This window comes from Pisolithus orientalis, assembly GCF_024613125.1.
Source record: "Pisolithus orientalis strain OTSU chromosome Unknown F5J12scaffold_4, whole genome shotgun sequence".
Classification (NCBI taxonomy): domain Eukaryota; kingdom Fungi; phylum Basidiomycota; class Agaricomycetes; order Boletales; family Pisolithaceae; genus Pisolithus; species Pisolithus orientalis.
In genome coordinates, this window is record NW_026260785.1 from 1663801 (window position 1) to 1687554 (window position 23754).

A 23754-nucleotide genomic window follows, 5' to 3' on the forward strand; every position below is an offset into this window, starting at 1 on the left:
CATATACTGCCCTGTCGGTGCATCTCCAGCCCTGTCGTTCGTTATCCCGCCCCGAGACACGTCTATCTTTGTGAAAATCAGCACCAAATTATTGTTCATCTACTCTCTATGCCACTCGGTACTCATTAGCTATGTGGTGATACTTGAGTCTGATCCTTGTGTGCCACTAGTGCATGATAAAGGGGATAAGAGTGCTAAGATGTAAGGGGGATTGGACAATACGAAGCCCGGAGAGGGGCGGCAATGCGAGCTGTGACCCAAAAAGGAAAGTTAGCGACGAGGATGGAAGGAGCTAAAGACTGGCCCTTATCGTACTGAAGGCTGGGCGTATTTAGTAAAAGGTTTGAGCATGGGAGAAGCTTGCAGGCAGGGAGGGAGAAACATAGCGAAGGCAAAATTAGCCAAGAATCAAGGGTATCATAAAAGGCAGTCGTAAGGAGGATATAGGCAAGGCGAGAATCTACAGGAGATGCATGCGAAGTAAAGTGCTGTCGGAAAAAGATCCGTAATGCCATCAATCTAGCCTCGTTTCCGCCTGTCCATAGACGGTTCCTTGCGGTGTTCTCTCGTTCGTTCGATGGGACTTCGGAACTCATTGCGACGAACCGACCTTCCACTTACGTTGTTAATAAGTCTGGGTGGCTCCACCCCCGTGCTTTCTTCCGCCTTCTCTGATGAATGACTGAGTGCTCTGTGATGGCGTGTGATCTGGCCAGCACTTCCAGTGATGCTCAAGATCTGAACAATAATATCGTTAAGCCATATCACAATAGCAAAAATGCGCAGGCGAATCGGGATCAGTGGCGATGGGTACCGCACGACGTCAGCGGATGGAAGCGGGTTATACGGATCTTGAGGTGCAGGACGAGCAGTCATTGCCATGATAATGTACTTTTTTTTGCCACAACTTAGATTCAGAAGCTGTGGGAATTAGGAAAGTACGCCTTATCACTCACCGCAGGGAATAATAGATAGAATAAGGCAGCATTTGCAAGTCCGCTTCCCCATGTGCAGATAGCAGCGGAGGGAAAGCCAAATGCGAAGTAGTACGCCCATCGCTCTTCAAGGTGTCTTACCCTACTAGCAAGGGATAAACCGCGAGCTACCCACACGAATCTATTTGACGACATCAGAAAACACGTCTCTCGGTGCAACCAAAGTGACTTTCTCAAAGCAATAGTACCTATTTAAAAATGTTATTTTGAGGGAATGTGAGGAACATGGACGTGAACTTACGCGTCGATCCAGCACATGAAGGCAAAGCTTATGAGTGGCCCAGCACGAGGGATTGCACCAAGACCAAAGGAGACGATCACAGATGTCAAGACCATGACTGTGCGATACGCTGACGTTGCTAACGCGTTGAGCATACCAGTATAAGTGACATGTCGTGGTTGGACAGCACGATTGCCATATTGCAGTACGAAGGTACGTTTAGCAATAGTGTTACACCATGAACTCTACAGATACAACTTCCGTCAGTAAGACGTATAGAACCAAATACGGAGAAACACGTTCACCAACATTGAGATAGAAAGATATACCCACTACGGGAAGGAGCCACAACACCTGATAGCACCAACCCACATTCCGACGCAGCCAACTCGGATGGTCGTGCACGAGTGGCTGAAGCAGCAAATCGAATGCATAGATTGATGCCAACGAGAGCGAATTCAAGAGGAGGGACTTGAGGATATTGGACCGTATTTCAGGGTCGCTGTGAAGCGCGTCAACCGTGGCACACGCGAAAGGCGGAGAGAGGTGTACCTCGTCGCGGTCGCAATAACCAAATCCCACCTAAAGGCGTCGAGGAGTCCCTTCAACAGACACTTTGTATGGATCCAAATTGTCTCGTGGAGTGAAAGGAATGATGGGTAGGCAGCTCGAGAACTGGACTGCAAGTGGCGCATATCATACTCATATGGGACTTGTCTCGACATAAACCTCTCCAAGTGTCCAAGTTTCTCGTAAACTGCTCGAGGAGTCTTCCCTGTCGATGGTTTCTTTCGCGGTACGAACGGAGGCTGCACGCGCGGATGCCTCGTTAAGCTGTAAAGGACAGGTCAGGTCGGCCTCTATGAGCCTATCATGCATCACGTAATAACAACCGCTGTTTACGTGGACACAAGAGTTACCCCAATTGGTTTGTTCCCCTATTCTACCCGCGAGCTCCGCGTTCGATATGATCTTAGTACCAGCGGCAGTCGTTGATTTTACTCCCAGCGTCATGATCCGTAGCAATTTTTGATCGCGATAGGGAATAGAGGTGAATATATAGTCAAGGAGATGTTGTTGCACGACGAACCCTCGCCCGTGGCAAGGCGATGTCACGGTGATTTTGTGGTGAACCCGGATCTTTGTCTACTTTAGCTAGCACGCCTCGTTTTTCTCATTTCATGTCACCGTTGTGGGAGGGGAAACTACTATATGGATGAGTGCAAAGATTGTGTTAATACTGAGAGTTGACGATATGCTCCCAGTCGACAGTTATCGGCCTGTGCTTACAGCAGGGACCGGAGAGGGAAACAGCACTGACAGAGGTCAGATAGGGTTCATAGAAGGTCGCCGATATAGTGCACCAAGGCGGGATGCTTGCCAAAACTCGTATATCCTGACTGTTGTCATCTGCTCGGTCGGAACATAGCATGCCACCCGTCCGCCACACCCCGCTGGCTCTCCTCCATCGCCGCCTTCCCGTACCTCCCTTCCCGGCCATGCAAAGCTGTGTGCACAATTTGGGTAAGGATCCGAGGCACGACGAAGTGTCTTTTACCTACCCCATACACCCATCCCGCTCCCGCGTATGCTCTCAGATTCCAAGTTACAACATTCAGTGCCAAAGCATATATACATTTCCCCTCTCGGCCGCTGGGCCTGGTTGGCTTCGACAATTATGTACTACAACAAATAACGACACCTGAGTACCAGCCACGATAAGAGTGAAAGAAAAGAAAAAATAAGAAATGACAACAGATCACAAGCGTACAAGTGCACAGAGAAACTAGAGTATGCACGAACAACTAGAAGTCATCTCTCATTTCCTCCCAGCCTGGAAGGGAGTAAGATCGCCGTTCTTTCTAGCATAAAATTTTCATACCTTCCTGCTTGAGGGTGCAGATGCCTTAGCGGCTGGCTTTCTTGCTGACTTCTTGGTGGCTGCCGCCTTCGCCTTGGTGGAAACAGTCGTGCCCGTGACAGCCTGCGGAACACGACAATGTCATGAGGTACCGCGTGAGAAGCAACGTACTACTACCGCACCTTCTTAGCAGCTCCCCGTTTGGAGGTCGTGGAGGTCTTCTTCGCAGATACGGGCTTCTTACCTGCTACAACCTTCTTGGGAGCAGCAGCCGCTTTCGTCTTTGATGCAGGCGCGGTTTTAGAGGCAGGTGTTTTGGCAGACTTGCTCGCTGTCTTGCTCTCGGTGGCCTTCTTTGTAGCCGTTGCGTCGGCCTTAGATTTGGGTACGGGCTTTTTAGCAGCAGCAGCCTTGGCAGTGGCAACCTTCGTAGGACGTGCTTTGGTTGTGGGCTTGGGTGGTGCAGCCTTGGCCGGCTTATTCTGTGGTGTAATTTAGTCGGTGCTAAAAGTCACGTGCCATAGAAGTGCACGGACCTCCTTGGAAGCGGATGTATCAGCAGCCCTGCTGGTCTTGGGAGGGAGTTTGACTCTCCCTGATATGCCTTAGATAACGCCGTCAACCACGGAACAGCCGCTAAAACCAAAGATAAGCGATTACCTTTAGGCAGAACGAAGATGCCTTTCTCAGCGCCGGTGGCGATGGCACGAGCCAGCTGAGTGTTCTGTGCGTTGCCGATCTGCAGCCTGTATGTCTCTTCAACGTACCTAAACAGTGCTGAGAACTACTATTGAGCAGAAAAAAAATGGATAAGAACAGACTTCTTGATATGGGGGCGGGATACCCCTTGGCGGGAGTCTTCGGTGCTGGCGGTGATACACTCCTATTTCGTTGAACGGTGGTCAGGAGACAATCTAGCGTAAAAGCCACCAATCCAAGGCAGAAATAACGCTTCGTGTACCAGCTGAAAGCGGTGGAAGCATGTCGTAATGATGAAAAATGATCGGACGATAAACCCCCCCAACTCGGGCGGATAACAGTGTTCCCACTCATATGCAAGCAATTACCATTGGTTTCGGAGAAAAGCCGAAGGAGCAGGCGCAGTATCAACGTTTTACAGACCTTGATCATGTCAATCCAGCTTGGATGTGTAGGGGCGGGCCGACTAGCAGCCTTCTTGGTGGACGATTTAGTAGCGGAGGCTGTCTTCCTTGCGGACATCTTGATGATTGCTGCTTGTAGATATGTGACTGTATCCGATATTCTTGTGGTAGTAAGAGGTAGACTGAGGGGCCGGGGGGTTCGAACTGGGAGGTCGCGCAGGAGATGGTGGTGGTTTAAGAGAGGGGAGCGTTAAAACTCCGAGGGCGCGTCCTGCGATCAACAAACTCAATTCTGCCAAGTCACGTGAGTCGATATCTGGGACGCGTATGACGCGACTGAATATCGGCCGCGTTCGTCTTGGGAAAGCCCTGCTTGCGTTCGCCCACAAAGTTGAAGGAAAAAGGGCGTGTTCTAGCAAGAAAAAACCGAAGAATTTGAGCGTTGAAGGTGGTTCATGCCTAGCACCCAAACTGTCGCTGTAGGACTCAGGCACGAGCGTAAATATCGTATATTTAGTGCCAGTAGCTATGATTTTTGCCCGTAGTTGATGCGGTGGCCTTTGATTCATAATTTTTGGACGGTTGCTTGTTTTTTGGGAGCGGAAAACATTCGGTGTGTTGGAGGGCAATCAACGGGGACGCGGCATGTCCAAAAAAGGAGCGCGTCTTGCGCCCGCCGAATTTGGAAGTGCCACGCGATGATCTCAGATCGCGAACGTCAAAATTCCGGGTTCCGCTCGTCTCAGCTTCCGAGTGTTTTTAGAGAGAGCGTCTGGCATGGCTGCCACCCCAGCTCTGAGAGCAGCCGCACGCTCGGCGTACCGCGATTTGCTGAGAGCATCGGCATCTACCTTCTCAGGTAAGTTGTCTTGACATTAGGCTACTTGAGTGACAATAATAAACTTGCTTTCAGGCGATGAACCAGTAAAACGAGGTATAACAGCATGATTGCTCGGACCCTGCCCACCGCTCACAACGAGTAGCCTTCAGATTGAAAATGCGCACAGAGGCACTTGCTCTGGATGAAGTTGCACGACATGATGCGAAGCAGGTGGAAGAGAAAATCCAGCTAGCCAAGGACCTAGCCACGATGCTGCGCAGAAACGTCGTGCAGGCACGGAAGATCGAAAGTGGCAAAACTGGAGAGACATGGAGTGCGTATTTGATAATTCGGAAATTTCAGTAACATTGACATTATGGAGGTCTTCGCTTTACCAAGGATACCGAACTCGGTGACAATTCGACCATCAAGAATCCACCTCCATTGCAATCAAGCCGTCGCGCGCGGAAAGATGGGAAAGGAGATACCCCGTCAGTGACATTTTCATCCCCGGATCACCCTTCTTCTGAGATGGCACTTACCCTAGACTCATAGAACCTGCTGCTCCGCCTGACCCTTCTCCCCCACGTAACTACTCAGCACTGAAAAAGGCACACAAAGAACGAAAGATTCCGGAGTTGCGTGAAGAGGATATAGAAGAATCATTCGTTCGTGGTTAGTCTGCGTTCTTGGAAAACTAGGCGATGGTTAGTTATTCGTTGCAGGTAGTGGCCCAGGTGGACAGTCGATAAACAAGACCAAAAATAACGTGCAACTCCTACACAAGCCTACTGGTATCCGTGTGTCATGTCAAGAGACCCGTTCCTTACAAACTAACCGCATGCTTGCCCGTCGTCAACTACTTCAAAAGGCGTGTAATAGTAAATTCCGCTCGTTTCGTACATTCGGTGCTAATGCCAATCCGGTTTTACTCGATTTATGATTGGTTCAATGTTCATAGTTGGATCAATTGAATAATCCCGGCCTTTCAAAGGCTGAACTTCAACAAGCGAAAAAACTTGAAAGAGAGCGTCAGCGGCGTAAGAAGGCAAAGAAGAAAGCGAGACAGAAAGAGAGCTCTGGCGACGAATGAACTTGATATCTTTTAAGATATTGGATTACGTAATGCATGAGTTTAGACGCGTATGCCCGAGTCCCGTTTAGTGTCTTTCACAGATCATACGACCATGTCGAATACAAACCAAGGGTTGTACACCTTGGCTACCATAATCAAGCGGTAGGTATCAATCAGTAGTCACGAGGAATATGTCCTGAAGCAGATGTTGCAACCATCAGATTGGAGGCGGTCGCGTCACGATTCGAGGACCTTGAGGAGACTACACGGAGCAGAACTTCCAAACGACAGAGCACTAGCACCGTAACTGATGTCTCAGAAGCTCAAGCCGTCCATTCGCCACGTCTAGAACCACTGGTCCCTCCTGCGGTCGTGATCCAGCCGCTTTCGCCGCCGAGTGTGACAGCATTCGATACGATCGTCATCGATGGCAAGCTCAGGGCCTTCGTGGAGTTGACGAAGGCCTTTGCCCCTCAATTCTTGATTGATCAGGTTTGGTTCAACCCATTAACCTCTTATGCGCTGTTCCGATGAATCTAGGTCACACTATTTGTCGATGAGCTGAATCTGCTGCGCAACCTTCTGCTTACTGCCGCAGCATGCAAGAAGCCTGATCATAAGGCCTTTGTGAAGCTGTTGGAGCCGCTGCAAACTGCCATCGAATCAATTTCACGTGCCAAGGTTACTCATGGAAAGGAGACAGCATGGGTCAACCACCTTTCAGCTGTTGCCGAGAGCGCCCCATGCGTAGGTTGGGTCACTGTGGTAAGCGTGCAATAATGCTCGTGTAATATCTAGGTTTGAAGGATGCCTTGCAGGAACCGAAACCTGCAACATACGTCAATGATGTCAAAGACTCTAGCAGATTTTTCACAGATAGAGTGCTGAAGGAGTATAAGGGGAAGTACGTGATTGATCTCCAAACCAGTTCGCGACCGCTCAGATTGACGGTTGCACAAGGGACCCTAAGCATACAGATTGGGTTCGAGCCCTCATGGCCGTCGTAGATGAGATGAAACGCTACGTTCTGGAGAATCATCCTGTTGGCCTTGCCTGGAATGCTTCTGTAAGAACTCCATAATTGTGGCTGCTTGCATATTAAGCATGTTTCTAGGGCGTCCCTGTTTCCGAGTACAAGGCTCCCTCGCCAACACCTGTGGTATCTGGCGCAGCGGCACCTCCGCCTCCGCCTCCACCCCCTCCTCCGCCCCCGCCTGTCGAAGTTGCTGCTGTGCCTCCGGCTGTTGGTGGCACAGCTGCCGTGATGGCTGAATTGAATCGCGGAGCGGAAGTGACCAAGGGATTGAGGAAAGTGGATAAGAGTGAAATGACCCACAAGAATCCAGCGCTTCGCGCTAGCAGCGTGGTCCCGGCCTCAGCAGCCGCATCATGTAAGTGATATCTGTGAAATCAGAACTTCTACGATTCTAAGTACCAGTAGCTGGCAAGAAGCCTGTGAAGCCTGCTAAACCACATGCTTTGATGGGCAAGAAGCCTGCCAAGTTTGCGTTGGAGAGCAACAAGTGGCTGATCGTCCGTGCATTTTGCCACTTTATCTGACTCATCACCAACTTTCAATACAAACAGGAATATCAAGAGAATGAACCCGCATTGGAGGTCTCCGGTGCGGAGATCAACCAAATTGTCAATATATTTGGTTGCAAGAACACCACTGTTGTCATTAAGGGGAAAGTGAACGCAGTAACAATGCGTAAGTGAAGTCAATCTGCTTCCAAGACACTAGGTTCACTTGCTCTCGTCAGTTAACTGCACCAAGACGTCAGTCCTGGTGGACTCGGTAATTTCATCCGTTGAAATCACCAAGTCGGCTTCGTTTGCGTTGCAGATCACTGGGACTGCGCCGACGATCCAGGTGGATTCGACGGATTCGGGACAGATATACCTCTCGAAAGCGTGTCTTGGAGTGGAAATTACCACAGCCAAATGCAGTGCTATCAACGTAAGCGTACCCGTTGAAGGCGAGGAAGATGGCATATTCCAAGAGCAGGCTGTGCCAGAGATGTTGAAGACGGTTGTTCAGAATGGCAAACTTGTGACATCTGTCGTCGAGCATGTTGGCTGACCAGTGTCCAGTATATACTGTGTGGGGAGTAGGTAGGCTCGGTGGTCGATATCAAACATGCTCTCACGGATTTAATATTCATTCCTCGTGTCTATCTCATGCCATGTGAGTGTGCACGCTTTCGCGGACGCTCGGATCAAGTTTTTGCAAATTGCGGGATACACTGCCGAGAACTTGACATATGTGGCGTAGCTGATAGTCTTCTAGTACAAGCACTGCTTGCTAGCTTCTTATACATAAGTCGCACACCACTACCACACAGACTAGACAGCCATGGACAACGCGGGTTGGCATGCCCAACGCAGAGCTGAAAGGGTGTGAAACCTCATTTTGATTGCGGCAAAGCACCAATATTGATCAAATGTGTTTCATACTACAGGATTCATATCGCTATTTCTCTCGTCGCCATAGAGGCTCAGATGGCCAGTACGTTCCTGAGGTGGTGGTGGGACCGCTACCAAGTGGGCAATATACGACACAGTCGCCACCCGAGCTTGCCCCCCGGCCTTCCAATGTCGTATGCCCCGGACTTACCGTACCGCCTAACGGTGCCTCACTGACCTCGTATCGTAGAGCGACTCCGCCACGCATAGGGTGGGCTTGGCACAGCTCCCCCCTGCTGAACGCGCCAGGGCACAGAGAATCCCGCAAATGGATCCGGTTCTTCAGTTTATGGTCGGTCCGCTGTTACGATACGATACGGTTGACATGAATGGCGTCTGGCATGGTGCAGCGCTTATTGTTAGTGGGTATCAGATAAAATCTAACCATTTAAATAGACTGTTGATATTGTCGTTATACCTTGTAGCCGCTGATGCCGGATCATTCTATGACCCTGTGCCTGTCCTAACGTACCAATGGGATCCAGAGGAGCCAGCGAGAACACCGAACGGTTCCACGCTGTCGACTTTCTCCAAATACGATCTGTCACCCCATCCAGCGGACCCTCATGCAACTGCACTACTTACCTGGGAGGAGTCAAAAACTAAGGCTACATCGATTGACCAGACTCAACGCGTGGTGGGTCAGGAGATATATGTGTACAGCGGACGTGGTGGGTGAGTTTGGAACCATCTTCAGTCTAGGATCAAGCTTGTGTCTGAACGAGAACAGGACATTCACATTCTGGCGATTTCCAATCCGCATACAACTTGGGTATAATGAGCTGTGCATCAAGTATAGCATTAATGGAGGCATGCAGCTTTCCTTTCATGTCCCGACAATTCAACAGAATATGCGCTGGGCTACCTATTCTGTGAGTTCTCATAACGAAACCGTGGCTGTTACAGTTTTTACTCAAACTACTTTTTTTTCCTCAAGTGCAATGGGTTTAGTGCTGGTGTCAATCCTGATGATTTTCGAGGACCCGGCTTTAGGAGTGGGTATGACCCGATGTGGGTCGACCTCCTGCAACAGCATTCACAGCAACCTTTCCACGTCCTGGTTGGAGGTGGCGACCAGCTCTATTGCGACTCGTAAGCTTTATCAAACTACGGGCATCTACATTAAAGACCCATTCATTAATCAGCTTAACCCGAGAGCCCGAGATGCAAGATTGGGTACACTCACAGAATACAGCCGCTAAATTATCGTGTCCTCTCACACCCGAAATCACCGAATGCATTGACCGATTCCTTTTCAACCATTATTGTGCTTCGTTCAGACATGGTGCATTTGCCCGAGCCAACAGTTCTATGTGAGTTGGTCACTTACGTATGTACGCATTTGGCTGATATATGCCTCCACTTAAGTCCTATGCTGAATATGTGCGGTGCGTCGTTTGAACCCGGGAACCATACGCTTAATTAACCTGTCCGTTGCCAGATGATCATGGTGCGCCACGTCACATATACCCGTTACGTTTTTGCTGACGGTCTTGGTTTGATGTTAAGATTTGGTATGGCCTTTCACTTGCGCCAGTTTGTAGTAGGCTGATTAGGGACCTCATCTAAAGATTGACGGGTTTGGAAGCTGTAATGGTGATCACCAGTCCAAGAATTATTTACTGATGAGTACCTCAGATCCGGACGACTTACAGTCTTGCCCAATTTTCCAAGCGTAAGTTCCGTCTATTTTTCCCCGCTGTCTCTAACTTTACGTTTCTCGCAGCATCGGTGCTCGTGGTTACTTCTTCTTCTTGCTTTTCCAGTGCTTCATCAATCGTATGTGTGATGCCGCTAAGCGTGCCCGCTGGTATTAAGGACTCTTCTGCGCAGCCTATTATGACGGTCTCAGTGACAGGCCCGGTGAACACCCGTTCAAATCGCTTGTTCTAGGATTTCAGGGGCCGTTTGTTGGGTTGCCCTCACATTCATTCCTTGCACCCTTGGGACCAAATGTGCAGATTCTAATGCTGGATTGCCGGTAGTTTCTCTCTACCGCGTTCAACAAACCAGAGCTAACGTCATCTCAAGCGCCGAAAGGAAAAAAGACACAGTTTGCAGCCAAGCTCAGTACAAGAAGATTTTCGACTACATCACACAGCTGCCAAGTGGTGTCGAGCACCTGATTGTGCAACTCGGTACGTCGAGGTGATAGCGTATTCTCTGGAAGGCGTTCCAACGTCGAGTGTCAGGAATTCCTATTGCATATCCTCGCCTCGTGTTCTTGGAGACAGCGCTTGAATCCAAGCTAAACCCACTGATCGCATTGGGCCGCACTCGTAACTTCGGTTTGGGTGGCTTGGTGAATAAATTCAACTCAGATGCAGAATTACTGGATGATCTGGTGCGAGTCAGACTAAACTGTGTTGATCGCTCACTGGAAGTATGCCTCAGAACGATCACTGGACGGCAACTGGCGCACAAAGTATGTAACTCATCAACTGGTGATTTGACATATTCATGGGAACACGGTTTGGGTTTTAGAAAGAACGTAATACCTTTATCCAGGAACTTCAAGGTATCGCAAAGATGAAACGCCTTCGCATCACCTTTTTATCAGGAGATGTACACTGTGCCGCTGTTGGCGTTTTAAAGACTTTAGCTGGGGGAAAGAACACGCCCGAAGTACCTCCTTCAGTAGACTTCCGGTATATGATCAACGTCGTGACCAGCGCAATTGTGAACACTCCGTGAGTCTCAAGACCAGCAACGCTTCTTTTTCAGAGGGCTAAAGTAAAGCATGCTAGTCCACCCGTTGGGGTTATCACCATGGTTTCCTCGTTGGCAACCAAAATGCACAAGACACTTCACTATGCCCAGACTGACGAAACGATGGTAATGAACATTCCAACCCGTTCTTGCAAATAAAATATGTCGAGTTGACCAACGCCTATAGATGCCAATTTTCACTCACGATCCAGATGGCACATCGCGTGTCAAAAACAAGTATATCATGGGTCGGCGGAACTGGTGTGCTGTGCGGTGGGATAACAGAACGGGAGAAATGATATTCGATCTCCGCGTAGAGAAAGAGAAAGGCTTGGGCACCAGTGTCGGGTGAGCCAACTTCTGCTTTTCCAGAGACAGGCATAACTCAATTTAGTGCAGTTATGAGGTGAAAGTCCCACCGCCGCAGTGGGCTCCAGGGCGCTAGGATAGTCGGAATGATTTTTCACATTCTATCCGTATCGTATGCCATTATTTTCTGGCTAGTTTTTTGTATGTAGTATGCACTATTATTCGCTTTGTATTTCTTGTCACAGCAATTCTTCCAACTCAAGGTCTATCGATGGAACACCGTCCGACCTATTTTCCGCGTCCATATTTCCGTACTGCTCACCCTCTCCGTCACCAACCTCCACTTCACCATCCGCGTGATCCGATTCGTATTCACTTCCTGCATCATGGACGCGATAATCAATACTGGGCGTCGTCGTCGGCGCTGGGGAATGGGCCATCTCGATATCTTCGGGCAACTGCATCGTGGCCGCAAGCAGGGAAGAGACGATAGGTTTGTAATTGTCGCCGAAGTCGGCCACAAGCTCCCGTTCGGTGGATGTCCGCGATGTGGAGATAGCCCTGACGCTAGCCTGACGTGTCTCTGCTTCTTTTGCCCGCTTCTTCGCCTCCGTCTGCCGCTTCCTACGCTCTTTTTGTGCTTGCTTGGCTGCTTCAGCCTTCTGCCTCTCAGCCTTCAATGCCATTTCAACTTTGGCTTCTTCCTCCTCTCGTGCATCGAGATCCCATTGCTCCTGCATGAACTCAGGGTACCGTTCACAGATGGGCCTGCCAGGTGCGGTCACATGAGGGTTTGATATCTTCATCTTCTTTTCGGAGCAGTGCTTCGATATCCGGGGGAGGTGGGAATTCAAAGTCTGGACCTGGATTAATCCTCACGCGAGCATAGTTAAATAGGGATATGAACGGATAATATCCGAGGGTGCCATCGTCATATGGATTCTCCTTGTGCTCCCGTGGTGCACCTTCCCGAGCACGTTTTTTCGAACTTTCTTTGTCTTTGCGCGACGCGGCCGTCCTGCGCAATGGGAGGTAGTCAAACAGATCGCTAAATGCGACCTTTTGACATTCTCCGTTAACGAAGAATGCTATGTGCGAGCCTCGTAGCTGTGGAAGTGGACGCAGTACAGGTGTTTCTGGGCCTGGACCTTTGCGTTCGGGTAGACTCTTTGCATTTGCAGATTTCTTGGAGGGGACAGACGGGAGGGAGGCTGTAGAGGAGGCTTTATTGGAATACTCCATGAGAGCGATCATTTCTTTGCTCTGCGCGTACTCCAGACTTTCAAAGTACTCCTGTCCTTTGAACTCGATAGGTATGCGCTCTCGCTTCAGATGCGCAGGGTCGTGAGGATCGGCAGGATCGGGTTTGCGTCGCGGGGGAAGAAATATGTACATCCCAATAACATCGCCGCTCCGAAAGCTATGCCCATATGTGCGTGGCCTTGATAAATGAACCTTGTCGCCGGTTTTGTCCCGGTATCCATAAGAATATCCGTCCAAGCCCGCAGGTCCGTTCAATGGTGCTTCTCTGCGTGCCCAGCCAAGACGGACATGACTTCCCTCGCGCATGTTGACGTCTGGTGCATCTGGAGGACGCTCTCCGCCACCGCACTCAATACGTACCTCCATATACCAGGCACCCTCTCTTATAGGGGCATTGCATCGCGCGCTGCGAAAGCCCCGTTCGCCCAACAAACCTAATCCGTCCGGGGTAACCTTAATGAAAGCGCTGCGATCTTCCCAGCTGACACGGAATTTCGCCGGGCCACTTTCGATCGTGCGACATGGCAGAGCAGAACCGAGTGGTGCTACGCCCGCAGGAACGTAGCGGAATCCGAGTCTGTTCATCGCGAGCTGTTCGGTGGTGTGGTAGATGATATTAGGGGTATCTTGAAAAGTTGGAAAGCGGGATATCGTGAGTCTTGGACGAGAGAAGAAGTCGTGACGGGCGGGGAGTGTTACGTTGGCTGTTGCAGTTGCGTTATTACCATTAGCAGAGTCGGACGGTGTAGGGGATGGTTCTGGGACCGTATTAGCAACATGTCTGCGTTTCTTTGGTGGATAGTGGAGGTTGTTCGCAGTGGTACCCGGCGTGGACTGTCTGGAGGACTCATTGGGGACGTTCAGCGACGTGGAACCGGTGGTCGCCATTGATTTCAGGGCTCGTCGACCTCCCAAGTACTTCTCTACATTGAGGCACGTGACTCAGACACATGTTACCATATTCAGGGGGTACAGGCGGGGCAGTGGCTAAATGGACTTGGCTTCCTGCAACGATCATGACTGCTATTAGGTACGAAACTCACATGCACATCGAGATGCTGATTCTTTACCCGTGAGGCAGACGGATCCAAAAGGTACAGCCGTTGTTCCATGTGGCAGTACCGATTCAATTATGCCCTTAGGAATTGAGAGACATCAAAGAGAGACCTATCGATGTACGTATGATAACCACCCTTCGATCCACATTGTCGGCCCAGGTAACCTGACATGCACACGCTTACGTAGGGCATCTTTGTCGAACCGGAGAACGATAATTTGTTCGTGTGGAATTGTGCCGTGAAAGGGGCTGTGAGTGAGCATCCGGACGAGTTCTCCGTTCCAGACCACCGATCGCCCACATGCATAGTCCGATACTCCATACAAGGGTGGAACCTTCCGTTTCAAACTCGATCTGCCGTCCAACTTCCCGTTCAAAGCACCTACCGTAAGTCACCCCCCGTAAGAACTTGTACCATGATCTCCGCCTCAGGCGTGCCTTGTGCATCCGAGATGCCGTCCGTTTTTCATTTACGCCAACCACGCATCCTTTCACATTGACATATGTAGAGTCTTTTCAATTGTTTTGTTACCCACCTCAACTCTTGCTACCGCGTGTTATATTACGAAACTCATCGCGATTGCAGGTTGTATTTCAAACCAAGATCTATCACCCGGGGATCAACGAGGAAGGTCATATCTGTGTACCCATCCTCCGCGACGAAGTAAGCACTCGGATTCTTCCTGCTCACTTGAACTAAGGATTGCGGACACCGTTGCCAACCTACCAGTGGAAACCTTCCGTCACGTTGTCAACTGGTACGTCCGATTTAAATCGCTTCCCCGTCTGTCGGAAATGAGACGACCTCGTTCTAGTGCTGGCAGTTATCCAGGAGAAGGTGAACAACCCGAGTGCAGATGACCCATTTGAGCCAGATATCGCGGCAGTGAGGACCTCATTTGACCCTTTGTAGTTGAAACGCGTTGATTCATTACTTCTGGTTCGTAGTTGCTGAAAAACGACAAGGCCAAGTTCTTAGCCACAGCGAGGGAACACACGAAGAAGTGAGTTCTCCGATAGCAAAATAAGCTCCCCTTTCCGATGCTGATAGTTCTGTCTGACACAGATATGCTACTTGACGTAGACGATGGGAAGCAGACCTAACCAGATTGGTAGGAGTGATTGTAGCGATAGTGTAATAAGACATACGCATGTGAGGTTGCGGTGATAATGGCCTTGCGGTTTGTCCCCGATCGATTTTTGATCAAGGTGCGGGCATTGGTTATTTGTTTGATCGAAAATAAACGCTACTACGCGAGTCGCTTGCGGGAGGGGACTGCTGCACCAGATCACCCCGCGCACGGATGGTATATGACATATTATGGCCATCGTACCATTAATTATGGATGGATCTGGGTGGGCGTGGCACGGCAAGGTACAGCTGCAGCCTCTGATCCAGCCGGTGTCCAGTCGAGACTCAAGCTGGTCATCTCCGGCGCCCATCCTTGTCTTATCTTCAGTTCATTTAGTCATACTACTGGCGTACTAGCTTGATAGGCACTTTGACAACACCGTGTGGGTCAGGAGAGCCTTTCGGAGCAGGTTCCAAGGTTCCTTGTTCCCGTAAACACCAACTCCTCGTGTTCACCACGTTCCTTGTCTGAGGTCTCATCTTCTCGTCTCCCAAACCTTGAGATCTAATCCTGGGACTCCGTCACAGCAAACGTGTTCGAAACGAGGGTACTCGTGCCAATGCATCGTTTGCGGTACGATCCCACTGCTAATTCTTGTCTATCGCCATCTCATTCATCTCATGCCCCGATGTCATAATAATCTGTGCGGCCCATAATCTTCGCCCATTGCAACCCTGTCGCGTAACCGTAGGAAAAAGTCCGACGCTCCCAGCCAAATCGCCCACAGTTCCTCGTCCTCCACAGTCTCCTACGACACCGACCGGCCCCCAGAGCTCCCTTCAGCAGAACACTTCCGCACTTCCCTCATCCTCCCAGAGTAAGGTTCACTTGTTCGCTTCCAGGCATCGGCGTTGATTCAAATGCCGATTCAGACTTGCACGCCGTTTCACACTCCTCCGTACCCCAACCGGTGACCCCGTCTCTCTGGAGGACCTGAGGCAACGCTTCGCAGTCCAGAGAGCCAGGGGCGGTCCCGACCAGATATCCGAGACTGAAGAAGACATGCTTCTCGAGACACTCGGCCGTATTCGCTCCAAGAGCACGGCATCCAACAAAACTGACCACCATGAACCTAACGCTCCCAGTATGTCCGCAGGATCTGGCGCAGAGTCTGATTATACCCCCGAGCGCTCGTCCAATTATTCTAATAACACGTCAAGCTCGTCAACATACCCTGCTTCTTCACCAACCTCGTCACCAAGCTCGAGGTCCGCTAAGCGATATAGCAACAATTTGTTTTCTTCCGGACGCCTTCGAGATTATTCCTACCTCCGTTCTATATCACAAAAGAGTGGGAGTAGCAGAAGTGCTGCATCCATCACCCCCACCGACTCTAGCCAGAGTTTACGAGAGGGAGCATCTTTGATATCCTCAGACAGTCTGAGGCCTGTAACTCCCGAAGAGAGTGGACATGACTCCTCGACACCCTCGAGCCCAAATGAGAAGACACCTGTTGCACGTTCAGTATCACTTGTGTCATCCAACGAAGACGTGCCTCCACGAGCCGAGAGTGGGGACCATCCTCATACGTTGGAAGACTCGAGCACTGCAAGTTGTCAACGGACGTCCGCGGCCGTAGCTGAAGTATTTAAGGAGATAGAAGAGGAAGCGGAAGATGAAATCGTCATGCCACGCACAAGTCGAACACCTCGTCCTGATACCGACCGCGAACGCGTTTTCAATGACACACGAGACCAAGCGGAAATTGGCACATTGGTAAGGGTAAGACCAAATATCGTTTTCAAACCTCTCACCATATGGCATCCAGAACCATTCATCCACGCACCTCCACTATGAGGCAGGGACTGCAATATCCTCCGACAAACAGATTGTCGTTGACCCAGGTACTCACCGAATGTCACCCATTCCTACTGGACGTCCCGGGGCAACTTCACCCCGCCTGCCGGGCTATGTACCGGGAATGCCTCGCCCCATGACTCCGCGCGATCCCATACTCGACGATGATATCCGCTCGCACTCCACTACACCCCGTGCGATGTCACCCAATCAGAACGGGCACGTGTCTCAACTCTCGTCAACTTCATTTACGTCAGGCCCACTCAGACGTGGTTCTGACGCATCCCGTAGCACCCCTCGGCCCACTTCCCCCCCTTACACGTCTTCGACCTCCTACTCACCGAGGAACCTTACCGGAAGGCGGACGCCAGATGAAAGTCAGCGCGACAGTACCAGCGGTACTGAGCAAGAGGGTCCTGGCTCATCTCTCTTCCTGCGAAGGCGACCGGTATCGCCCTTGACCAGCACTACTTTTCAGCCAATGGCTGTTTCCCCCCGGCCCAGCACGCCTTCCAACGTCACGTGGAATGTCGGGCCTGCCGGCAAGTCCGAAAGTAGATCAATGCACAGCCGAAACGGAAGTTTGACAGACACCGATTTTTCAGTTTACGCGGACTCTTCCAAGTCGTTGACCATGTCTACCCACCCTTCGGATGCCCCAGTCACGCCTAATTCGGTTTCAACGAAGTGGAGCCGATCAGCCAGCCCCGCTGTTTCGGTGGAGTATCGTTCGCCCTCAAGTCTCTCTGGTTATGACGTTGGTTCGCCTTTGTCTTCAAGCCATACCCTTCGTTCTCCAACGCCTACACAATCCCGTAATGTCGCCTCGCCTGCATTCACCTCTTCTGACCCAAATCCCGTCATTTCGCGTACTTCGAAACAACATGCATCCAACTTCTCTTTAGGCTCCTCTCAACTCTCGCTTTCTCCTTTAGCCAATTCTTCTCGTTCTTCATTGGAATCTACTGGGTCAAGCTACCATTCGGAGAGCGGCCAGGCAAAACGCCAGGCCGCAGGTATTTTCATTAATGGCGCGGGCCAGGCGCAGCCCGCGTGGCATGACCTCGATAAGTCGAATTCTACCACTCCTAGCAGTTCACAAGAAGGATGTGATTTCGAAGACATCGTAAGACGTTATGCGGGACTGACGAAGTCCGACTTCTTCGCCATCCAAGAAAGGCTTGTTGGAGCTGCGGTTCAAAAGTCCAGTTACCCTGACACGCGGGAACGAGCCAACTCATTGCGCAGGCGCAGGCCGTCGACCTCACAGTCAAACTATTCTGTGAATGGTAAAGAGAGCCGGGTAATTTACAGTTGTATCTAAATGACGTTTGCAGTCTCTAATACTTGGTACAGGTTGCTAGCCCGCAACCGGTTCAAAGTGCAACTCCCGGTACCCGCTCACCTGCCCCGGACAACAATGCCAAAGCCAATGCTCTTCTGGAGTCCGTAGTGGGTAGTATACCACCGATTACCCTCACTATAGACGACAAGGTCGAGAACAAGCCCCCTTCCGAAGTTTCCCCTACCACGCGAAGAAATCGTGATCTCGCACGTGCCTTGGGCTTTGGGACCGAGGAGGAGGATAATGGAGTTCCTGAACCAGCATTGACACATGAACCCGAACCATCCTCCTCGTCGGTCTCGCTTACCGTGGAGGCAATTTTGCCCCACGTTCCTTACCCCGACGAAGAAGAGGTTAATCCCCCTGCCATTACGTCCCCACAACCTGAACACATACCCCTTGCGTCTTCTCCAAGTCCTAACCCTAACCTGCAACGTTCCACTTCGGTTCAGGACCCTAGATCAATTGACGAATATGAGTTGGAGAAGGAAGTACAGCGCAAGGCGGAGGCCGCCACAGCTGCTCTTATGAAAACAACTTCAGGGCAGAAGTTTACGGAGGCTAACTCTTCGATGGTGTCTGTGACCCGTAAAAGAATAAGTCCGAGCCAGATATCTACTCCGGTTTTGGTCTCTGCTCCAACCAGTATGGAGACGATACCCTTGCCACAGGCTGGCACAACTCCGCCTTCCAATACCCAATCATCTCTTGGCATTACACAGCGCGTGAGACGCTTCAGGGATACGTTGCGGGTGAAACCTGCGGTCTCCAGCGTGGAGGAAATCTCATCCCTACCTACTGATCAGCAAGCCCAAAACAACACTTCCTCAGGCCTCCGTAGACGCCCTACACTCCCTAAATTTAGTCCACCCGACCCTGCGAAGTCCAAGATTCCTCCATCTAACACCCAAGCTTCGACAACGACACCTGGTCTGAAAGGATTGATCGCACGTTTTCGGAAACCCAAAACTAGCGAAACCCATGGAGATAGTCACTCTAGCAACCGTTCTCGGACATCACCTTCCGACTCTTCGCCTACGGCATCGGCATCGTCTCATCGCGGGAATTCTGTGGCTACCCTGCCGATGAAATCTGGCGGGTCTTCGTCAGCGGAGGCGACTGCCCGTCCAGCTACCGTCACAGCCGCACTTAACAGCGAAATGGATTCCGCAGCCGTGAAACAACTCTTCGACGCTGCCTCAAATCTTGGGCTAGACAAAGTGGCATTGAATGACTTGCTTGCTCGTTCGACGTCTGTGTCGCGTGCAACGGGTTGGGGTTTGTCTGCAGGGTCTCGTGCCGCACGTGGGACTAAATCGCCGACACCTACTAGGCCAGTGGCCGATAACGTCGATCAAACCCTCTCTGTTACACCCGAAGATAAACGGAACGATGACGTTAACAGCACTGTGAATGGCGCAGACGACAGGACCGTGAGAGCCATGACAATGCGAAAACCCGTAAATTCCACACCATCCGACCAAGGTGTTGAAAGCCCCGCAGTAGTTCGAAGGACACTCATCTTTCCCTCGGACTTTAGAACCTCCAAAGTCGATGCGAGCCAAAGTTCCCGGAGGCATTCTATGAAGAAGCATCGCCGCTCTAGCAGTGCAACTTCGGCGCAGTCAGCCCGGTCTGTGCATGATCGGGCACCAACGCCACCACCTCCGAAGACAAACGGTGCTCGGCGCCTGTCAACAGACCGCTCACCACCTGTACCGTCGATGGCAACCTCTATCACCGCACAAGCCGAGGCGCTTCTCCGTGGACCCACTGGAGGTGTCACGACGGAAAAGTCGAACTCTGCGTACGAGTCACTGTGAGTGATCTATCCCGTCCCAGGGTTTCTATCTGATCATTTCCTTGTGGATCAGTTATGACATGTACTCTGGCGAGAACAAACATGCATCCACCCTCGTGGACGATTCAGGTCGGGAACGTGGTCATGATAGCACAGCCACTCAGGAGGGAACTGCGGTTGAGGTCGTTGAGATGGCCAATGGGGAGACGATCTGGTACGTGACTTGCGTATACTTTTTGCCGTATGCGGGACTTATTCTTCGTCAAGGTCTATCGTGAATGGTCTACGGGAAGATGATGTCGAGTCATTTAATGCCAGCAGGACAAGTTCACCCGATTGCGCGCGGGAGAACAGAGATGATGTGCAAATATTTGTCAAGGAACATGCGCGTTCGACGTCAAAGGGTAGCAGCTCCTCGTTCTCGCTGAAAAAGGCATATCAGGGCAAGAACCGTCCGGAGACGAAGGTAGGCCGATACAACATATCAAAATTAGCCCAACACCCAATCACCTGCGCCCCAGATTTATTATAGCTCGTCTGCGCAAATTGGTCGACTTATAGAAAATCTTTCTCAAGGAATGGACAGTGGTTCCTTCAACTTTATCCCTAATCACCATTCTGATCGCTCGAGTCCGAGCTCCTTCCAGTCTGGTGGCGATGGTCACTGGACGGTTGAGGAAAGACTTGAACAGCTGCTTGGCGCGATGAGGGACCCTTGAGTGCTTGGTCGGTTTACTGATAGCATATGGATATTGTGTGGTATATGGTATTCTTCTTGGTTGTCTTGATAATGGATTACATACAGTGCTCGTATCATCTCTGTTTAATATTCTGGGATATGTTGGTTCCCTTGTCGTGTTGTTATGTAGTCCTCTCGTTACCCGGTCATATTCAAGTCAAGCCAACGGTTAAGATTCAGCGTCACGAGTGCTTCAATCAAGAGCAGCCCATTCGTGAAGCAATATTGAAGGGTCCCGTGTGACATACCGACGGGAGTCGAATGGTCGAACTTATGGAATGTGGCAATTTGTACATTCAGATTTGGGCCTGCCCACAGCTGACAGTGACAGCGAACAGTGAGTTGTCTGCACCTACATAGAGCCAGATGTCAACGTACTTCGTATGATGTAGGGTCTTCATATGACCGACGCCATTCATACATCCGGTCGTCGGTAGCGGAGACGAACTGGCGGGCACTGACAAACGGTACGTCAACGACTGAGAGGGGGGACAAGAGAATTTGAGAATTACTTGGGACTGGATCCCGGCATGATGAGACGTTCTATGGGGATCTCTCTGGACTGTCCGAGTGTCAGGAATTGCGCAGACCCGAGTCCGGAATGGCCGCCTGCCCAATGGAGGGCAACAGCGGGTTGTCTGTCGCTAAAAATCTGCAACAGAAGGGGGCGGGTTCACGACTGACGTGGCACAGCCAACGACGGTGCCTACCGTGGTGCACATGTCCGTGGTCTCAAATTCGAAGAAGACGTGCTTCTCGTCTTCTCCGATGACCATGCAATCACGGGGATCATCGCGGCCAGTGAAGAAAACTAAGTAGGGGAAAGCAGACATGGTGAAGTGGGTTGTTTGACTGGTAATTCATGAACTTCGCAAGGCTTCATATACCCTGCGGACATTGCAAGTGCTTCCCCGGTTTCGTCAGAGGCCCCCTTGCGACCACCGGACGGATGAAAACTAGGAAATAAAATAATACCTTATCGATATTGGCTTACAGCCAGTACAGGAAGACCCCCCCTAGGTGGAGCGAATAGAAAATTACTGAAAAGCACCCGTCTTGGGGAAACGCGGGGGCTCGTGATTGTTTAATTACCCGGCTTCGTGCATCACGCTAGGTTCGTGGCTATCAGCGCGTTAAAAGCTAAAACGGGCACCTACCTTGTAGGGGCATCTCAAGGAATTCATAGTAGTCAAGGCCATCCATGCTGTATCACTAAGGAGTGCTCCGTTCATGGCCTTGGCCAACGCCAACAATATTGATGCAGAGTTTGGATGAAATCAACACATGGCGTGGGATCATTGATCAACTAAACCTAACATAACGCAGTATAGTCGAAAACAGCACGTCGGTGGCTTAAGAGTTAACCTTCCACAGCGGCCGTTTTCGTATCTTGCGAGTGACATGGACAGCACTTTCACCCATGTGACTACCACCAAAGGCAAGTACGACCGTCTCTTCTGCTCCACGACCCCGCGCAATGCCCTTTTTTCTCAGCTCTACGGCGTCCTTTGCAAATTTAAAACGACTTTGATCTGAACCTAATGTAGCGGGTAAGATTATAGCAAGTCGGACCAACGTGAGGAAAACGAAGCCGTACCTATTTGGAAGGCCGGGGACTCAACAGCCGCCTTGAACATGTCGAAGGGCACGAGGGAAAATATCTGAAGCAAGGTCTCTCGTCCCGACCTGCCTTGTGACGAACCAGATTCGGAGACAGCGGATGAATTTACTTCCAATACATTGGGAAGGGTATCCACGAGAAAGTGGAATACATCATCTCGCAACCTCCGCGCGTATTGACCAAATACGGATGTTAGGGTTTGTTGTTCGGGATCGAGTGATCCGTCTGAGCCAGGAATGCTGTCAACGAATTCGAGCCATTCATGAATCGTCTCCACATTGATGGACTGCCTGCAACTTTCGTACGCGTACACACAGAGATCATCCATACCCCCCAGTAGGCATCCGGCCGCCAGAACGCCTCGTGAATTGTCGGGCCGGATAAGATCGATGGAAACAGATGAGTAAAGGTAACCAAGCGCTGACAAAATGACAAATAATGAGTGACCCGTGACGGACGAAGACCCATCAGTGTGATACCTATGACGAAACCCTGTGAATGCAGCGATTAGCCTGTCAAATCTAGTAACAGCTACGTCAATGAAAATGTCCAATGCGGACCCCCGGAACGGTAGTTGTAAGAGATAAGGGTCCTCAACTACTAGTATCCGGGGGGTAATTTACAAATACCGACAAGGGGTATATTCATCGCCACCCAGAGTGGCACACAAGGAACGGACCAATGATTCACGTAGAATGAATGCCCACCTCTTGCGTGACTTCTGGTTCGTTGTCTAGTTGTACATATATTACGCGTTGGCCACCTGCTGGGGGGGAAGTGGACATTAAATGTGCGAGGAATGGTGACCGCGAGAGGATTATGGCGTGAAGACGATACGAGTTCTGGCGGACGTTCTAAACTCAGACGAAACAATTGATGCCCCTTCTTCGTAGATTAAATGAACAACGAACTCACAAGGATAGTGTCGGCGTAGTGCTGTATCACATGGGGGAAAGTTAATTTGGGGTATTTTCTAAACTAAAACGATGGTACTCACGCCGGTCTGAAAGCCTGCATGATAGAGATGATGTATAATTTCTTCGTTGTGCGAGTTAAGTGCTCTACTACAAAAAGGGTGGCAGTTTCATGATTTTCCCGTGTGCAAAACACGGAGCGCAGCCATGAATGATAAGATCCAGCAAGATGATCGGGAAAGAAAGCACACTCTGGGGAATACTCACTGTGAATACCCATTAGAGGTGGGGAGAGGAGATACTGCAACCGAGTCACATGGAAGGTTTTGCTGGTTTTGTATTGGGGTTTCGAGACCGTTACTAGGAGTGCCATGACCATTAAGACTTGCGCTAGACGAGGAAGAGAGCAGGATTTCCATGTTTTTATCTGACGAACGGTGCGCCCAGCAACTCAGGATATGCGTCAAGTCTGGCGGTCGCTCCAACGAATCGGACGGGGTTGGTTGACCAAGTCCATACTTCCATT

General features: G+C 50.6%; 9 protein-coding genes across 9 annotated transcripts; 4 read left to right on the top strand and 5 right to left on the bottom strand.

The window, feature by feature from the left end:
* Positions 1-39: 39 nt before the first annotated feature.
* F5J12DRAFT_808026 (etoposide-induced protein 2.4-domain-containing protein) lies at positions 40-2069 on the bottom strand. Its single transcript, XM_051744701.1, has 6 exons — positions 1768-2069; positions 1525-1717; positions 1237-1460; positions 1169-1183; positions 957-1116; positions 40-891 (listed from the first exon to the last, which is right to left on the bottom strand). The coding sequence occupies exons 1-6, from the start codon at positions 1938-1940 to the stop codon at positions 520-522; spliced, it is 1137 nt and encodes a 378-aa protein (XP_051603878.1). The 5' UTR covers positions 1941-2069; the 3' UTR covers positions 40-519.
* A 711-nt stretch (positions 2070-2780) lies between these two features.
* On the bottom strand, positions 2781-4434 carry F5J12DRAFT_808032 (uncharacterized protein). Its single transcript, XM_051744702.1, has 6 exons — positions 4199-4434; positions 3898-3959; positions 3737-3843; positions 3613-3680; positions 3259-3558; positions 2781-3199 (listed from the first exon to the last, which is right to left on the bottom strand). The coding sequence occupies exons 1-6, from the start codon at positions 4295-4297 to the stop codon at positions 3092-3094; spliced, it is 744 nt and encodes a 247-aa protein (XP_051603879.1). The 5' UTR covers positions 4298-4434; the 3' UTR covers positions 2781-3091.
* A 522-nt stretch (positions 4435-4956) lies between these two features.
* Positions 4957-6092, top strand: F5J12DRAFT_903742 (RF-1 domain-containing protein; the record flags this gene model as incomplete). Its single annotated transcript, XM_051748444.1, has 7 exons — positions 4957-5038; positions 5093-5113; positions 5163-5333; positions 5382-5490; positions 5547-5674; positions 5725-5870; positions 5961-6092. 7 exons carry the CDS (start codon positions 4957-4959, stop codon positions 6090-6092), a joined length of 789 nt encoding a protein of 262 aa, XP_051603880.1.
* Positions 6093-6186: 94 nt separating this feature from the next.
* F5J12DRAFT_889351 (adenylate cyclase associated N terminal-domain-containing protein) lies at positions 6187-8157 on the top strand (the record flags this gene model as incomplete). The annotated part of the gene is made up of 9 exons (XM_051747319.1): positions 6187-6236; positions 6296-6566; positions 6615-6839; positions 6893-6978; positions 7035-7140; positions 7189-7465; positions 7516-7607; positions 7662-7785; positions 7838-8157. The coding sequence occupies 9 exons, from the start codon at positions 6187-6189 to the stop codon at positions 8155-8157; spliced, it is 1551 nt and encodes a 516-aa protein (XP_051603881.1).
* A 200-nt stretch (positions 8158-8357) lies between these two features.
* On the top strand, positions 8358-12004 carry F5J12DRAFT_397468 (uncharacterized protein). Its single transcript, XM_051739228.1, has 20 exons — positions 8358-8472; positions 8537-8674; positions 8731-8902; positions 8966-9215; positions 9271-9412; positions 9478-9632; positions 9686-9853; positions 9909-9928; positions 9982-9990; positions 10050-10054; positions 10112-10130; positions 10179-10215; positions 10267-10319; positions 10374-10521; positions 10572-10678; positions 10733-10965; positions 11025-11230; positions 11288-11375; positions 11437-11597; positions 11649-12004. The coding sequence occupies exons 1-20, from the start codon at positions 8431-8433 to the stop codon at positions 11692-11694; spliced, it is 2199 nt and encodes a 732-aa protein (XP_051603882.1). The 5' UTR covers positions 8358-8430; the 3' UTR covers positions 11695-12004.
* F5J12DRAFT_903745 (uncharacterized protein) lies at positions 11798-13933 on the bottom strand (the record flags this gene model as incomplete). Its single annotated transcript, XM_051748445.1, has 3 exons — positions 11798-12224; positions 12319-13610; positions 13865-13933. The coding sequence occupies 3 exons, from the start codon at positions 13931-13933 to the stop codon at positions 11798-11800; spliced, it is 1788 nt and encodes a 595-aa protein (XP_051603883.1).
* A 30-nt stretch (positions 13934-13963) lies between these two features.
* On the top strand, positions 13964-14886 carry F5J12DRAFT_715109 (ubiquitin-conjugating enzyme; the record flags this gene model as incomplete). Its single annotated transcript, XM_051740929.1, has 7 exons — positions 13964-13996; positions 14067-14129; positions 14188-14265; positions 14465-14542; positions 14609-14636; positions 14694-14764; positions 14827-14886. Coding segments are annotated over 7 exons (411 nt in total), but the record flags the coding sequence as incomplete, so codon positions are not given.
* A 5945-nt stretch (positions 14887-20831) lies between these two features.
* On the bottom strand, positions 20832-21526 carry F5J12DRAFT_889355 (uncharacterized protein; the record flags this gene model as incomplete). The annotated part of the gene is made up of 4 exons (XM_051747320.1): positions 20832-21011; positions 21072-21150; positions 21206-21345; positions 21404-21526. The coding sequence occupies 4 exons, from the start codon at positions 21524-21526 to the stop codon at positions 20832-20834; spliced, it is 522 nt and encodes a 173-aa protein (XP_051603885.1).
* Positions 21527-21975: 449 nt separating this feature from the next.
* F5J12DRAFT_808087 (uncharacterized protein) lies at positions 21976-23734 on the bottom strand. Its single transcript, XM_051744703.1, has 7 exons — positions 23496-23734; positions 23312-23378; positions 23230-23250; positions 23022-23168; positions 22794-22806; positions 22291-22734; positions 21976-22231 (listed from the first exon to the last, which is right to left on the bottom strand). Exons 1-7 carry the CDS (start codon positions 23645-23647, stop codon positions 22047-22049), a joined length of 1029 nt encoding a protein of 342 aa, XP_051603886.1. The 5' UTR covers positions 23648-23734; the 3' UTR covers positions 21976-22046.
* Between the last annotated feature and the right edge of the window lie 20 nt (positions 23735-23754).

Coding starts and splice junctions, on each gene's coding strand:
- F5J12DRAFT_808087 (XM_051744703.1), bottom strand. CDS start 23,647: ATGGAAATCCTGCTCTCTTCCTCGTCTAGCGCAAGTCTTAATGGTCAT. Junction 23,251..23,311: donor ATGCAGGCTTTCAGACCGGC/GTGAGTACCATC, acceptor CATGTGATACAG/CACTACGCCGACACTATCCT. Junction 23,169..23,229: donor ACTACGCCGACACTATCCTT/GTGAGTTCGTTG, acceptor GTCTGAGTTTAG/AACGTCCGCCAGAACTCGTA.
- F5J12DRAFT_808032 (XM_051744702.1), bottom strand. CDS start 4,297: ATGTCCGCAAGGAAGACAGCCTCCGCTACTAAATCGTCCACCAAGAAG. Junction 3,681..3,736: donor CATCTTCGTTCTGCCTAAAG/GTAATCGCTTAT, acceptor GCGTTATCTAAG/GCATATCAGGGAGAGTCAAA. Junction 3,559..3,612: donor ATACATCCGCTTCCAAGGAG/GTCCGTGCACTT, acceptor ATTACACCACAG/AATAAGCCGGCCAAGGCTGC.
- F5J12DRAFT_808026 (XM_051744701.1), bottom strand. CDS start 1,940: ATGTCGAGACAAGTCCCATATGAGTATGATATGCGCCACTTGCAGTCC. Junction 1,718..1,767: donor GTTATTGCGACCGCGACGAG/GTACACCTCTCT, acceptor CGCGCTTCACAG/CGACCCTGAAATACGGTCCA. Junction 892..956: donor TCTATCTATTATTCCCTGCG/GTGAGTGATAAG, acceptor GGCAAAAAAAAG/TACATTATCATGGCAATGAC.
- F5J12DRAFT_397468 (XM_051739228.1), top strand. CDS start 8,431: ATGGACAACGCGGGTTGGCATGCCCAACGCAGAGCTGAAAGG. Junction 8,903..8,965: donor TGGTGCAGCGCTTATTGTTA/GTGGGTATCAGA, acceptor TATACCTTGTAG/CCGCTGATGCCGGATCATTC. Junction 11,376..11,436: donor CCCAGACTGACGAAACGATG/GTAATGAACATT, acceptor CAACGCCTATAG/ATGCCAATTTTCACTCACGA.